At 40.4% G+C, this 16,619-nt stretch overlaps 1 protein-coding gene across 1 annotated transcript; it reads right to left on the reverse strand.

Annotated features, from left to right (window-relative positions):
* Positions 1-3,308: 3,308 nt before the first annotated feature.
* LOC136059229 (cytochrome b5) lies at positions 3,309-14,656 on the reverse strand. The gene is made up of 5 exons (XM_065753253.1): positions 14,513-14,656; positions 8,929-9,057; positions 7,069-7,098; positions 5,223-5,257; positions 3,309-4,404 (listed from the first exon to the last, which is right to left on the reverse strand). The coding sequence occupies exons 1-5, from the start codon at positions 14,654-14,656 to the stop codon at positions 4,326-4,328; spliced, it is 417 nt and encodes a 138-aa protein (XP_065609325.1). The 3' UTR covers positions 3,309-4,325.
* Positions 14,657-16,619: the final 1,963 nt, after the last annotated feature.

Below are 16,619 nucleotides of genomic sequence, written 5' to 3' on the forward strand. Positions count from 1 at the left end.
ATACCTGAATAGATAATACTCATCATGCTCTTCAGGTAATCCCTGCAAGTCCTGTTAAAGCACGATGAGTGATGTTCAAGCATCAACTAGCTTCTGAAGTCTGTGACAACTGAATGTGACAGGAGAAACAATCCTTCCCTATTTTCAAGATGTCAGTGGAAAATACTCCACCTGCTTGGCTTACCACTTGCCAGTCAACCTACCTCTTAGCCTGTGAGACAGTTTCAAAAAGACATTCTACTTGAAGTCAGCCCTTTCCCCATAGCTGATGGCTAACAACCTCGTGATTTCAAACAATACAGTGCTGCAATTAGCTGGGACCTAAGTAGGTGGAACTCCAGAGATACTGTGTAGTGCTATTACCCTGTAACAGGATTGGCCATCGGGCTTTATGCAAGGACCAGGGTTTTCAGGAAATGGACAGATTTCTGCAGTGAATATGGTACTGGGTATTGTTCATAACCTCTGGGACCCAACGGGACTTCTGTGGTGTCCTGTGTCCCAGGATACCACAACTGTTTCCCTATGATTTTCCTGCCTAAGTGCAGTAGTCTGGAAGAATTAGAAGCAGAACTTACACTACAGAGAAGTCAAAATTTCTTCCTTATACATAAGACTTCACAGTGCAACCCAATCCATTCTGAGCTCTGTTTTAGCAGCCATCAATAGTGACCAGTAGCTACACTACATATCAGTTTCAGCAACCTGTGAAAGAAAATTTCCAGAAATGTTTTACGCACACTTTTACATGTAAGACGATCAAGAACAAGCCTAACTAGTTTTGAGAAAGAACAGAAAATTCAGCATTAGTCACCTGACAAGACGTAGTATTTCACCACTTCTCACTAATTCAGGTGGGTTCACCCGCTTATAAACCAGGTCATTCACAATTTGAAATATTTCAACATATAATGAATTAACTGTGAGAAGGAATGTAATGTAATGTGAAAGGAAAGTGAAATCAGGAAAGCAAAACTCAAATATATGGTCCACCAGTTACTAGCTTCAACTTAGATCCAATCTGTCATCAGAGCTAAGGACATAGGAGTATGAACCTCCTCCTCCTCATTTCTTCAGTATGGTTTCTAAAATCCTTTTCTATCTTCAGCTCCTTCATTCTGACAGCTTCAGATAATAATCCTCACTGCCAGCCTTGCAGAAAACCCGGCAACAAGTTTGTCAGCATGACTCTGAATTCATAAGCACCTATTTACTCTCAACATCAAACACTCATAAAACAAAACCAGTGACTTTTTTCTTTTTGTCTCTGCCAATGTACTGACCTATAGATTTGTGACCAGATTTCATCTGCCTCATTTTTACCCCTTGCCAGTTCCTCTCCAGCATTCCACAAAATCCCAACTGCAGCATAGCACTGAATGATGGAGAAAGGCATCAGACTGCTGTGCCAAAGGAAGTGGGCCAGAGAAGAAGACAGTGTTTTATTTTCCCAACATAGCACAGATAGAAAATGAACAAGTGTGCTGGCTTTATTCCATGCAAACCAAGAGGGAGCCAATGCTGTCTCCACTGAAAGGAGCTCTCTTCTTACTATGCACTCTTTTGAATAACAAAGGATAGTCAAATTAAGGCCAAAAATGCAGCACACAAACCAATGATTTTAGGACACAAGAGCAGTATAAATAGTTGCACAGGTAAACATGGGATGACATCTTATTTAAAGCATTGATCACTAAAACCAGCTTCTCTGAACAAAAATTAGCATTAATCACCAGACCAATAGAGCCAGTATTTTTTATAGGATTTCAGATGAGGATTCTTCTTTCTGAGAATAAATTGGTCTCTGCCTATTCTTTTCTTTTTGCTGTCAGATCATGAGAACATTGACTACCCTTAATTCTCCTGAAAAGTTTTGGAATAGCAAACTAACTCATTCCTCACCACAAACACCTCTTTTCTTCCTCTCGTATTCATAATTAATAACTGAAGTCACATCAAAATTCCCATGCAATCCGCTATGGAACATGCATCTGCCCTCACTGTATTAAAAAAGGAAAATTAATGTATTTTTCACATTCATCAGTTAGCATTTAAAAATCTACTACAACAATGCCCTTCTCTCAGTAACAACTTCCACCAGCACTGATACAAACACACTAACTACAAGAAACAAGCTGAGTGCATCTACAGTAGCATTGTAGCTTGCATCTCTTACTTGTCTGCATTCACTGTATTTTTAGTTCACACTATGGAAATTCTGTGCCAGCTGGACTGCTTTTAGACTGCTGAACTTAAATAGATACTCCAGGGCTAACATATTAAGATACAGCCTCCAATAAGCACTCCAATAAGACCTCCAATACATTGGATGCAAACAGAACAATAATACAGATGAGTGGCTGAAGCACAAAGGAAAAAAAGCATCCTTTGCAACAAGGGTTTTGCTTTATGGATCCACTTAAACTGCATTATGTCCACATCATCAAATAGGGTAATTATCCCCTTCTGAAATTCTTGCAAAGTTGTTTGAAAGGTTAAGTTTTCTGAAACAGCTTTTCTTGCCCAGATGCAAATTTAAACACTACTGTAAAAAGTAACAGAAACTTCAGTATTTCAGACTTAGTTTATGAGTCTATATATCAACTTAAGAGTTAATATATCCTTTTTAAAGGTAATCTGTAACAAGTTAACGAAGCCTGAACTTTCAACTCAGCTTCACCTTATGATCAGAGGAAAAGCTAGGGCAAGAGCAGGACAGAGTAAGGAATTAGTGCTAGACAAAATCCCAACCACTGCCATTTACAGTGCAAGTTAAGTCTCCAAGGCAAAGGCAGAAACGGGGTCTATTCTAAATGTAGATCCCTGTAATTGTAAATCAAGTCTGATGGAAGTAAACACTTTCACAGTCAAAACTGTGAGGTGTTTTCTGCAAGAACAAAGGTTTTAATAGAGCCTTAGGTGATGTTTATCATCTGAAATCACAGAACTCTCTCATTTTATACAAGACCTATCCTGTATCCATCTCCCATGGTGCCCCAAGGGGGCAGTTACTACAATAGGGTTACAAGTGCTGGGAACTGCCAGAGCTTACAAAGTCAAAGCACTGCTAACAGTCACTAGTTGGTGTTGAGGTCATGCTGTTTACTTCAGAGGAGTTAGAATAATTTGTCCACACTACCTGTTCCAGGATAGGCTATCCCGCATTTTACATGCAACTTCTCTGCTTGATACAGAATTTCACTTTGAAGATGCACTATTGAACAACTTCACCTGAAAAGGGTCCCAAAAGGCAAAAGCATCCCTTCTAAGAGCTGCACAAAAGATCAAAATGAGAGTATTTCAGCCAAGAAAGAGTAAGCAATTAAACTTTTATTCATGATCATTTATATAAGACTTAAAAAAAAATTGTTCACCACAAAATGCAGACTTTCAATTGTCTTGTATTCAGCACAGAAAATGGCCATCTCTCTGTAGTAAAGCACCAAGGAGCACATAACAGTTAGAAACAGATTCCAAGCATCATTTCTTTTTCCCCTCATGAATACCATGATAAAGTTGAAGACTGCATACATGTCTAAAAGTTCCAGAACAAGTCTGAGCGTCACCTGAGTGCTTGGCAAGAACAGTATTACTTAGTAGCAGTTATATCACCTGTAGTGGAATTTACACAGCACTTTCTTGCAGAACCCTTCAGAAAACAGACAGACGTAACTGGGGCAGTGGACTTCATATTTTGCTTTCATTTTCCAACGGCAGCCAAATAGGACAGCAGGAGTACCTGTAACAACTGTTAAGAGGACAGGACAAGAGGGAAGGAAATCTTACAGCCTGACACGTAGGACCAAACCACTTATAGGCACTCATTACTATACTCAGCTTTTCCCATTTTGTTTATTTTAATTAGCCTCTTACTCAAACACTCTACATTTAAGACGACAACATGATTTTTAAGTTAAGATGTGTACATGGGCAAATACATGTACCAAGTTTTGGTAGTAATTTAAAGCTATAAAACTGATATGCAAAGAAAGTCCTACAGACTCCATTACAGATTAAAAAGGTATAACGAGAATCAGAGTGCTACTTACAAAGCTACTTTAATACAGAAACTAATACAGTTATCAAATCATTCATTAGAGAATATATTGTTATACAAAAAGAAATGCTGCCTTTTTATTACTTCAGTGCAGCAAATAAGAAGGCAACATTAAGAAAAGTGCACAGCAGAAAAGAATTGTTCAGTTTTCTGAAAAAGTTGAATTTCTCTTCAGATATCAGGCTTTTGTCAGGAAACGTATTGGGTTAGGATTGCTTCTATTCTCTCTCAGATCAGTCTCTTCTTGCATTAGTTCTCAGTAAGGTGCTCACTCTGACATGTAGGAACGATACATCAGGGCCACAATAATTGCAGCTATTGCCGGGATCACCCAGTTGGACCACGAACTGGAAAGAAGGTTTTGAAACAAGTAGTTTAAGAAGACACCCAGTCACACAGTTTCAAAAAGTCACTGGCTCAATAATGTCTGTCCCTCCCACCCTAACAAATACATCAAGTTAAAACAAGAGCAGAAGGCCTAAGCCAGTAATACTCAAACCAAAGGAAAAAAAGACTTTGCACTAGAGCTTACAATAGATTTCTTTGCTACAAAAGAGGAAAACTCCAGATGTATTTAAATTCGTAGCATGCTGCCCAGAATATCAGTCAATCCAAAGCTATCTCAGAAATTTAGGACTTAACAACATGTGACAACTTCCAAGTACCCAGCTTCAAACTCCAAGGGGTATGGAAAGTTCCTCTGAGATTTCAGCAATATGTAATAGTAAGCAGAGTATAACTTCATGATTTGTATGATGTCTCATCATACACCCACTCGCCACACCACTGACAGATTTTCCTTCTTGTAGACACAATCCTCTTCTTTCCCTTAGATACAACCATTGTGGAAAACTTAAAAAATGGAAGACATCACTAATAGCATCAAGTGCCTTCTATTCACCCAAGAGCATCCAGAAATGAAGGCTTGTAAAGCATAAACAATTTGGTAGAGCCTGATGAACGTCAATGTGAGAAAAAAAAAATCTAGACATTAATTAACAGGCATGTAAAATGGCACACAGATACCAAACTATACTATACACAGAATGGAACTTGTTATGCAGCATCCTTTGCCATCTGTTTCCTGCAGAGAGATGTTATAAGGTTCTGAACTCCAGAAACATTAGTGAGAATTTCAAATTTGGTACCAGATGTCATACTGTACCTGGAATTAGACTGCACAGTGGTAATGAGAGTTTCCTGGAAAGCAAAGCATAGAGAGATTTACATCAGGTAGATATCCTTGTCCATACTTAAGAGGTCCCTCCATTTCTCAAAACTGATTAAGGGAGACTAATTTTGAGAACTTTGGAAAAGTTTCTAAAGTTTCTCAGATTCCCTGTAACAGAACTGCTGAATTAGCAGCTAGATAGCAGCAGTTTCTGTAGTCAACACTGCATCAAAATTTATCAAAAAACACTCCACAAGAAATCTTGCTGCCAATTTTCCATGAAACTTCAACTTCAGTTTATATATAAAAAGCTTTAGTGGCCTAAAAGACAAAGATCTCTTGCTTGCCTAAAATCTAATTGAAGGGACTCCAAACGAATACATGAGACACTCTTGCAAAGAAGCAAAGTCCTGATTTATATTCACACGAGGTTTTTTAAGCTCACTCTGTTAGTGTGGTACTTCAGATTGCATAAGAATTACTGGCAAATTATTATATCTTTTGATATAGAAATGTTTTTGTTTTTAATTCAGTTATTTCTTTTTTCACAGAAAAAGAACCACTATAAGATCAAATCCCAGCTGCACAGTTTTTAAGACTACTTATTCCTTTCCATATTAGGAACTGCACACAGCCCTGAAGCTCTAAGCATTAAGACTGTACAGAATCCATCACTGAAAAATGAATTCCTTCAGTATGAGAATGCTTATAGTTCAGTCAAAGAGTGAAAAAGATTCCTCACATCTTTTCATGGGTTTAAACAGGCTACTTTTTCAGAAATCTATCACAGGTTGATGCACAAGGAACACTAGGTTTTAAGTAAAAAGGCTCAGTAATTACATCTCTGTTGATTTTGTGAATACCTCCATTATGAACTAACCCTTAAGTCAAACCACACAGAGCATGGTTTAACACCTCATTAAGTGTAACACCTCATGCCAAGGCCAGAGGATGGCTGCCCCCCATACTAAGACAGTAAGAGGAACTTAGGCCAGTTCATCAAAGATATGTACTTCTCAAAAACAGTATAACACAGGAAACACTGCTAACACTTGAACTTATTTATATTTTAGAAGTAATTGTTTCTTAAAAGTAATATTTCAAGCAGCAAAAGTAAGGTCCTAATCCTACTGAGTTATCTTCAACCATTTGTGTTTATTTATAGTGTGCTGCTGTACTGTTAAACTAGTCCCAACCAACCAACCTCTATTGGCTCAGCAGTAGCAACTGTACAGTTTCACCTCTGATATACTGGCTTCTTTTACAGACACTAATTTTAGGAGCTGACAAACTGAATGCCAGCACAACTTTATTGATGACAGAAGAATAGGTTGGAATATAAATGCACTACTGCATTTATAGGACACCAAGGTACTGCAGTAGTCAGGAAGCAAGCAGCATCCTGAAAAGGGTTCACAATTGTAAATTAACTGATCTATGCTACAGCTATCAAATCTGTCTGGATTCTGTATCTACAAGTGTTACCAACATGTTGTTAAGCCATTTGCTTTTTTTTCCATTAGAAGTATAACCTTAATCTGTCCTGTCTAAAAATGTTTTTCTTCAACTGGATACTAGAAAACCACAGACAGATCCTAGACTCATCTTTTTGTTGTAGTATAATGTCATAAGACTTAACCTCTTCGTTAGAAACCTCGAAAACTAAAGAACAGCTAACAGAAAAAATCAATTATAAAGCGAGATCAAAAGGGTTAAGAGACTTATAACCTGAAACACCACACTTTAAGCTAATTATTTTTGCTGCTGAGTATATCATTTACAGAGAAGCATAACCTAACACCCAAAAGAAATAACATGACATTTCAAGAAACACACTTACTGCTGGCTTCTGAAGCTTCACTCTATCATCCTGCAGGAAAATAAAGCAAAAAACATCTAGATCAGCACCCAAGACATAAAAAGAAATAAAACAGTAAGTAAAAAAAACAACAGTGAATCGCTCAATTCAATTAACTATTTTCATCTGTTAAACATGTACCTAACTTTTCCCTAGGAAACAGACTTGTGAAAGAGATGCTGGTATATTTTGTTCAGCTAATATAAACAAGATCACCTCCTTGTATAATACTCCCCATGATACAATGAAGAAGTGAGACCTGAGTCTGCAAAGTATTTAATTACTTCTTGTACCAGTGTTTTTGCATTTCTTTTGTCTCTGCATAGTACACAATTCCTTAAGCTAATACATGGACTACAGTAGTACTAGTTCACACCTACCTATCCTATTTATTACTGAGCAACCTTATCTAACTAGTTTGGTATAACCTCCAATGCAAAAGCCTCAAATTCTATGGATCTTTCACAAACTCCTGAAGCTTTACATGGGACAGTCACATTCACTACAGAAGAAACAGCACCTTAATGATTGTTTTAAGTGTATGAAACAAACAGTTCTAGAGTTTCATGCACCAAATGCAAACAGGCATCTGTCAAACAAGAATGAACTGTACTGATGGCCATGAAACAAACAATTTTACCTGTATCAGCTGCCACCTCAAACAGATGGCAAGCTTGCAGGACTGCAAACATGCACCAGACCTGAATTACTTCATATCAGGAGAGACTTACACAAGTAATATTCATCAAGAAAGAACCTAAGATAGGTACAGGATCAGGACTCTGATCCCAAGATCAGTGCGACATCACTGTCTTTAATAGTACATATCCACCTCAAATGCAAGACAAAACATATAGGGGAGAACAAGAGAACAGACAGGGATGGAAAGTCAAATTCTCTGCATGCCATCTGCTTAGGTCTCAAAAAAGTGGTTTTCAACTACTGCTGTGCAGGAGACCTTATAAACAACATATAGAAGGCAGCCATGGCAGCAGTTCTGTTACTAGAAATTATCCTTCAAAGCTTACAGCAGCAAACTTGTTAAAAGAATAGTAAATATGAAAAGTTCAGGACAAAGAAAAGTGATAGATCTAGTAGGAGCTGACAAGAAGTAGGCAACACCAAAACTGCACAAGAGGAACCAAAGACAAGGAAGACAGACAAAGTATTAGATTTATGTTTCCATCTTTCCAACTAAACATCAGAATGCACTTTTTTACTGTAGGGATGACTGAGCACTAGCTCAGGTTGTTGACAGATGATGTGGAATCCCCTCCTCAGACATCTCCAGAAGCCACCCAGACATAGGCCTGGGCACCCTGCTAGAGCAAGGGTAGGACCAGATGGACTCAGAGGTCCCATCCAGACTCAGCCATGCTGAGGCTCTACAGTTCTGCTGAAGCAGTCTTAATATACACACAAAGCTCTATACCGAGATGGAAGCCTGGCACACTATTTACAATTATGAATGTGTGAAAGTAACCGAGGAAGCACTCTGCACGATGACATAACAGAAGTTGTTGACATTCAGATATACAGCATTCATGAATTACAGCATCTCACTATAAAGCTCACATGGTGCACCAGGAACAGCATGATTCTGTACTCAACTTATTCAAAAACAAACTGTGAAATATTCCAAAGAAGCAAAATCTGAGAGGTGACCATCCTGATTCTACACTCATCAAATCCCTTCATAAGGGAGGCCTGTCTTCAGCCCACATCTATCCACAGCTACAGAGCAGTATCCAATCAAACTGGCAGCTCTCAATTTTGAAGCAAATAAACAGAAAAATAGCCAGACACAAAAGCAATCAAGTACCAGGATTCTTGCATACTCACCGGGTGAAGTTCCCCAATAATAAATGTTTCTGACAGTGCCCTTGCATCTGTAGAGTGGCCAACATCTTCAAAGTTCTCGGTAGCATCTCCCCCAGCTTGCTCCCTGAGGACTTCTTCTCCACCTGGGTGCTGCAATTTTTAATCAGTATGAATTAATTATTGAAAACCATCCCACATTCTAAATATGGAATTTCATTTCTTTACTTCTGAAAATAAACGTAAGTCCTTGCTGGGCTTCTTAGAGCAAATATAAGTCTCTCTATACAACCAGAGAGCTTTATACTCTCTCATAGGCCAAAAACAAAGAAAGGTCTCTACTTCATCAGTGACAGACCAGCAAGCACTATCCTAGTAGCTAAAGCAGCATTTAGAACATTATCAGAAACAATCAGTGCTTTAGCAGCCAAACTGTTGTCTAAAGTTACACTCTGTGCTCACAATTCCACAGGAACCATTTCTATCCAAACATAAGTTGCAGCAAAGAAGATACACATGAGAGTAATCAAACAGTGGAACAGGCTGGCCAGAGAGCATGCAGAATTGCCATCCTTTAAGCCTGCCTCATCAAAGCCCTGAGGAACCTGACCTGACCTAGCTAATCCCAGCTTCAGCCTGGGGATGGAGCCTCCTCTCCTAACCTCCAGGAGTTCTTTCCTAAAGATGTTAATAGCACGATTTTCCAGTAAGCCAGCTACTTTGACCCATCTTAAATAGTGCTGGAAGCACATACAAGACACAAAAATAGCAGTTTCGTTTTAGCAGAGTATGGAATCCCAATACTCCATTACTGTTAAAGCCACCAAAAGGCACTAAGTCACTCACCTCCCAAAGCCTTGACTCATCACCATTCCCTTTACCAAACTCCCTGCTGACCACTGACTGTTACTATTCCCCAGAATGCACTTCTGGGATTGCACACAGTTCTACATTTTTATCCATTCATTTACTCCATATACACAGTGAGACACACCATGCCTTCTAGTTCAGCGAGTTCTCAACATCAAACAAGTTACTCAGTTATCAGATAAGCAACACAACAAAAAGATGCACCGCTCAACTTGGAAGCGGGGAGCTATCCCATAAACACCAGTTGTTGCTAGGTAAACAAGTCCAGACTGTTTTAGCCTTGGAGTAAGGCAACCATAAAGTTCTACCACTTCAGAAGGGACAGAGGAAATAAGGCTTTGGTGCCTTAATTCCATTATTAAGGCTCCTGACTACAGAGTCTAAAAAGATGAATATAGGCAAAACTACTACTTAAAGTTACCTTACCTAGTGTATAACTGAGCAGAAAAGCCATCCTTACCCAGGACATTAAATAAGTGACGCAAACATTTCTACTAGCCTAAGTAATTAAAGTTGGCATTTACTTCAAATTCTCTGTATTAACTTGGTATCAGTGCTTTTTCTTTTACAAAAGACTTGTTCATATAGATTAAGAGAACAGTATTCCAGCTGCGCCAGAACTCCAAAACTTGAATTCATCTTCATAAAGGCACAAGTTTATTTTTACAGATTGAGAAAGCTGCTCAACAGTAGCTTTTTTTTTCCCCTGAAAAAAAGCTAAAATGGAAAAGGATCTCTAGCATGACTCAGCAAAAGCAAGATTAAGCAACCGATAGAGATATGAGGCATAGTAGCTGAGCAAAAAAAAAAAGGTTAAGAGAGTGCATGCAGAGAAAAGGTTACGCAAACTGGTGTGCAAACATGGCACGCTCACTAAAATCCTGCCCTTGAATCCAGTCTGATAAGTACTCAGGGAAAGGAGTGGACTAGGATGATCTCCAAACTTTTGTTCAAGTGTAAGAAACTGAACTTGGATCTAACAGGTTCTCCCAGACACTGCTGAAACTAAGTCTTCATAGAATTCATTCAACAATGTTTTTATATTACACTTAAGAACTGTGCTCTCAGAAATAGACAACACTATTCACAGAGGCATAAGTCACTCATGCTGTTATCAACCACGAAAAGCCACACGGAAAGATTATTCAGCAGAAAAGAAGGCAAATTCTTGGAAAACACGCTGAACAAGTCATCAACAAGCAAAAAGGAAGCACACTTATGCAATTTACAAAGCACTAATAGCATGTACATTCAATCTCATGCACTGAAGTGAACCCAAGCCCTACTCCTTCAGAGAAACAGAGTACTAGTAACTTCAGCTAGTTGCCAACCAGATGTATTCCTAGCAGTACAACTGCTTCTGTGTTAAAGCCTTTCCACAGGGTACTGACCACCTGCTAACTGCTGACTACAGTACGGTCATCCACTACTGCATTCCCAAATCCTTCCACTGTACTCCTATAATCACGGAGCTACAAAAACAGCCCCCAGAGGCACTCTGGCCTCCCGCATTTTGATCAGCAACTGATTCCCCAGTACCATGGTTTTGTAGTCAATGTTAACACAGAGGAGATATGATCATGACCAACGCTCTGCCACGCATCAGCTGCTGGAGTCAAGTTCACTCTGACCTCTGCCACCAAAACTGGGCCACTGGCATTTTTCCCCTTGTATCAGCAGGACTATGCTAGAGATGAACACATTTCCAACTTAATCCAACTAGCAGAAGACATTACACTTGAACACCTAAACAAAAGTATTTTGAAACTTCACACATTTTGTTTTGACAATAGCTCTGCTTAAAAAATGAAAACTTACAACCTGCCTGCAAACAAACAGCGTGTCAAATGAGCTATTAACAAAAAGATTTAACTTCCATTAATGAAAAAGGGGAAAACGTAAAGCCTCACAAATGTCAAGAAATGGCTTCTCTATCAAAAGTGCACTGTTTTCCGTGGATCAATGAGTCTCTCAGAGTTTATCTGTGCATGGCCTTTGCTCACACTTGCTACCAGAACTTCCATAAGAAAAGCCTTCTGGAACTGGAAGCTCATGGACTATACCACTCGTGACACCTAAACCAAAGTCCTTTTGATAGAAATAAGTATTTTTGCAGATAAATTTGCAGCTCAATGGAAATGAAAAGGTTTTTGTTTTCAGTTAAACTACTCAAGCTCATTCGAAGGACTGTCCCAGTTTAACAACAGAGACATCAAGGTTACACACATAACGGAAGTTTGTAGTAAGGCAACACAGACGAATTCCTAACTGCAGCACATAAAGACTTCGATAAAACAACTAAGCAGTTCAACTCACTTTTGTCATCTGGGTCAAAAGTCTGTAGTTACTTCAGTCAGAACACCTATCAGGTCTTCTTGCCACAGTCACGCAACTTCCCCAGTATCATAGTTCAAGATTGTTTAACTACCACAATTCACAGTCCTTATCATCCCATCCTACCCCCCATACAGAAGGGTGAATTGAGTTCTCGCTCCTATTTAAGCTTTGAGGTGATAGCTGAAGGCTTCTACTAGCCAGAACTATTTTATAGCACCAGAAGCACAGCCAGAACTAGAACTGCCCTGAGAACCTTTGGCTCTGTTGGGTAAAAAAAGCAAACAACCATTAGTCTTTTAAGGACACTTGCATGCAGTCAGAAGTCCTCCAAATTATTTCCATCAACTGTTAAAAGTTACAGAACAGAAATTCTGCTCTCAGGTAAGATTTAAGGTGCCTAGGAGAGTAGTCCTCCTTATGAGTTTGTATTTTTGAAAGCCATCATTAGGGTTTTATATGCAGTGCAAAGAAAACACCCCCTGGTGGAATGCCCATTTTCCCTCTTAAACAATTACAGCCTGCAGTGTTTCACGAGAATGCTAAGAAAAGCTCTTTTCCAAAGCTTTTTCAAATCCACCTGCAAGTTTCACCATAACAGTGGCTTACTGCAAGGTCCTGCAATAAGAATTCACGTGGTATACTGACAGCCTTAACAATGTGCTACCACTGGCACCTTCTGATGTAAGCTATTCATTAACTTGTACTCATCTTCCACAATATCATCATATCACGTGAATGTGAATTCACTGCCACATGGCTGCGACCATTTCTCATTCTGATACAGTAAACAGTATTCGTATTTTCTGCATTTATTCAAGCAGCATGTGAAGTTACCACTAGATAGATATTCAAAGGGTTTCCTAATGTGCTGCCAGAACGCACAATTCCTCAGAGTTAGAGGTGTCCTTATTCACAGGCCTTCTCTGCCAAGCTTAAGTAATCCAATCAAAATCTCATTAAAGAAATTAGGAGGACTCTTATTGCAAGACAAAGCAGAGATCAGGACACTGATAATTTTATTTATTTTCTTAAATATACTAAACTACTTGTTTAGCTTGTGGGATTGCTGCCAAAGCTTGTGCAGCAGGATTGGTTTATTAATCTACAGAAAAACACAATCAAGCACTACTACCACACTTAACTCATTAATTTACATTTAATATCATAAATGCATTTAATTATCTGCAATACAGATATAGCCATAAAATCCTGCTGTGACTACACAATTGTATCTAGTAGCTAATTTTTCCTAGAGGATGTCAAACCCAAAACTATGAACAAGTTCCCCAAGGTTTCAGCAATGAGTCTAACAGCCTTTAAATGAAAAAGATGATACAGAAGTTCCCAACCTTAAGCACAACCTTCCTTACCAAATGTGTTCAGACAGCACACTCCAAAAGCTTAGGTCTTTGGATTTCCCATCTTAAGAAGATATACTTTGATAATTAAAGAAAATTCAGAGGTAAATTTTATAATTTGAATATGTAAGTGTTTTCCTTCCACACAGAACTGGGAACAAACAGTTGCTGGAGTCTTTATCTATAAAGATATCAAAGTACATAACTCTTTTATTCTCCAGCACTTCATCCACATTTCAAAGGATCTCTTTAAGCCTTGGCCTTAGGAAACTGAGCCAATGTGGTCACACTGCATATACACCAACCACACACCACTTGCTAAACTCAACCCAGTGTTGACAAAGGATAATGGTTCCCCAAAACCACGTTCCCCTATGCATCTACAAGCTTTATGTAGAGACAGCAGCTGCACAGAGAAAACATAACCTCACAATGCTGTAATGAAAAAGCACTGGAAAGTGTTCAAGTCTAGATGCAATAAGAAAGTATTTCCACAGGTTAATGCAGTAGCTAGAAGGATTTCCTGCTGAATTAAGGAGTAGGACTGGCAAAGTTTGCTGCTGTTCCCAGTTCTTCACCCCCTGATAAACTGGTATTTGTATATAGCCTCCTATCAGGACAGAGTGAGATGATGTTTTAACAGTGCTTTGTTGGAAGGACTAGTAGCCTTATTTCAGCAGCTAACAATTAATTATTGAAATATTTTAAGCTCTTCAGCTCCTGCAAGAAAAAGCCACAGTAAAAACTGATTTTGACCAGTAATGCTCTAAAAACAACTAATGTAACGCCTGCTTTGCTGAGAAGCGTTTTGACCCAAGGGTGCCGCTCCCCGAACTCATCGACACGCGGAGAGCCCACAGAACTTCCCTCGGGAACGCAGCTCCGCTGAGACAGCCGCGTTGCAAACAACACGAGGAGAAGCAGCAGCAGGCGGCTGCGGTCAGCGCCCAGGACGATGCTCGAGGACAGCCAGCACCCCGCAGGCCGCACGGAGCCCACCGCCGCCCACTCCCAACGGCCGCTTCCCGTCTGCGGGCGCCTACCTCGTCCAGGAACTTGGTGATGTCGTAGATGCGGTGGTGCACGATGATCCAGGTGCTCTGGCTGTGATTATGCTTCTGCACCTCCTCCAGCCGATAGTAACGGCCCCGCCACGCCTCACCGCCAGCCTTGCTGGAGCCCACCATCTCACTGGAGCGCCGCCGCCGCCGCGACTCACCACAGCCCCGCTCTCACCCGCGGACACCAAATACAGCGCAGCCAACAGCCTATCACCGCCCGCCTTCCTTCCCTTCCCGCCCTCTGATTGGTAGAGAGATATGTCTTTCAAAGAAGGCGACACGCTATCGGCCGCGGATTGGCGGATCCCGAGTGAAGGGCGGGGCTAACGAGGTGGCCGCAAGGGTGGGGGCGTGCGCTGCCGGCTCCTCCCCTTCCCGGGCGCGCCCTCACGGCGCTCCTCAGCGCCTCCCGTCGCCCTGCGGGCGTGGTTTCCCCGTGTTGTCTCAGCGGAGCTCTTGCACACCGCGGTGCTCTGGTCCCCCAGCGTACTACAACAACGGCACAAGCCGCTGCAGACCCTCACAGCTAAGTGTAGTTTCCAGTTTTAACGAGGAGGCCCTTCATTCCATCTCCCAGGTCAGTACGAAGGTAATAAACACAGCTTGCAAATTCCGTGATTTCTCCTCCTCCCCGTCCTGAATGAAAAACAGCGACAGCCACTCTCTGACTGAAGGTCGTCTCTGCACGAGCTGCATTGGTTTGAAGATGGTGTGTTGAGACAAACACATCTACAGCTTTAAGCCCTCCTGCACGCTCGAGGAAGCTGGGGTTATGTGAGATAAAGCTGTCCAATGTGTTGCACTGTGAGCAATGGAAAGTAAAACCAGAACAGTGAAACCATCAGCAACACAGTTCCTCAAAACTTTTTATTCTGCTTTACATAATAAGATACATACATAATCTGCTTTTCACGTGAAAACCTGGTAAGCTCATAAAATCTAGGCAATAAAACTTCTATTTATTGATGACTTCACTGCTTTGGTAAGGCCATTTCCAAAAAGGGGTTTTGGGTCTGGAGGTGGGTGGGAGAAACTGCTTTGAAACCATTGAAACTGCTGCTTTTGGTGTGCATTGCTGGTGGCTCCCCTTGGATATGAAGTAGATTTCCAACCTCCCTTTTTCCACTTTGGAGCACTTTGAGAACTCTGCTGTAGTGAAGGGCTGTTTTTTTCCTTTGAATAATAAAACTGTGTACTTTTTGTCATAAATATTCTATTCCCTCTGCATTGCACCTGGACTGTGCTGCAGTACATAAACTCATAGAATAGGCATGTAACAGAAAGCCAGGTAATAACTATAACTTCATATTATTCACACTCATGAAACCTGGGAGCATTGCTGCATCTCACTGATAATGCATTTTGAAGAGCAAGCCTGTGGCAGGAAAGAAACTCCTGTCTCTGCTCAGCGTATAGTCCTGACATAGTTATTGCTGTTTCAATTGTGTAAATCACAATGGAATTATAACAGTTTACACTGACTGCTCTCTCAGTCTGTTTGTGGGAGAAATAGTAAGGAGGAGGACTAGGATCACATCCTCTGTATGAACTTCTGGCTATTTTGGTTCTTCTTTTCAACACTTTTTAGAAAAATTCCAAAAATGACAGAGTTGCAACAGACATGTTCAGCACTACAGCAATCAACATACACATGCTGTGCATTCTAACTCTCCATAAAATATCCATTCACATGTAATTCAAGGTAATACTGTGGCCTGAGCCCCACAGTGCTTCATACATTTGCACACAAAATGTAGTCTATTCCTGTTTTAAGGCAAAGCTTAGGGTGTGAGATACAGCTTCTTTAGAACCACCATGTATCTAATCACCTTCCACTCCAAAGAACAGGTGTGCCTTGTTTCCTCTGAGGAAAAAATGCTGTTCTGCATAACTTTGAGTGTGATAACAGGAGGGCAGCATACCTTAATGCAATTCTGAATCGGTACAGATTGTGGTGCTGTGTAAGAAGATACTGCCTTTCACGTAGGCAAGTATACAGCATCGACCTGTCACCTGAGGAGCAGTGGATTTAAGCAAGGAGTATACAGGCCTCCTGTAACACCAGGGAGCGGGCCTAGTGTGGGAAGAA

The sequence above is a fragment of the Cyrtonyx montezumae genome, unplaced genomic scaffold (assembly GCF_038088225.1).
Source record: "Cyrtonyx montezumae isolate F1298 unplaced genomic scaffold, pur_monq_1.0 scaffold_8, whole genome shotgun sequence".
Classification (NCBI taxonomy): Eukaryota; Metazoa; Chordata; class Aves; order Galliformes; family Odontophoridae; genus Cyrtonyx; species Cyrtonyx montezumae.

Coding starts and splice junctions, on each gene's coding strand:
- LOC136059229 (XM_065753253.1), bottom strand. CDS start 14,656: ATGGTGGGCTCCAGCAAGGCTGGCGGTGAGGCGTGGCGGGGCCGTTAC. Junction 9,058..14,512: donor TCACCAAGTTCCTGGACGAG/GTAGGCGCCCGC, acceptor TAAAAATTGCAG/CACCCAGGTGGAGAAGAAGT. Junction 4,405..5,222: donor ACTGTGCAGTCTAATTCCAG/GTACAGTATGAC, acceptor CCTTCTTTCCAG/TTCGTGGTCCAACTGGGTGA.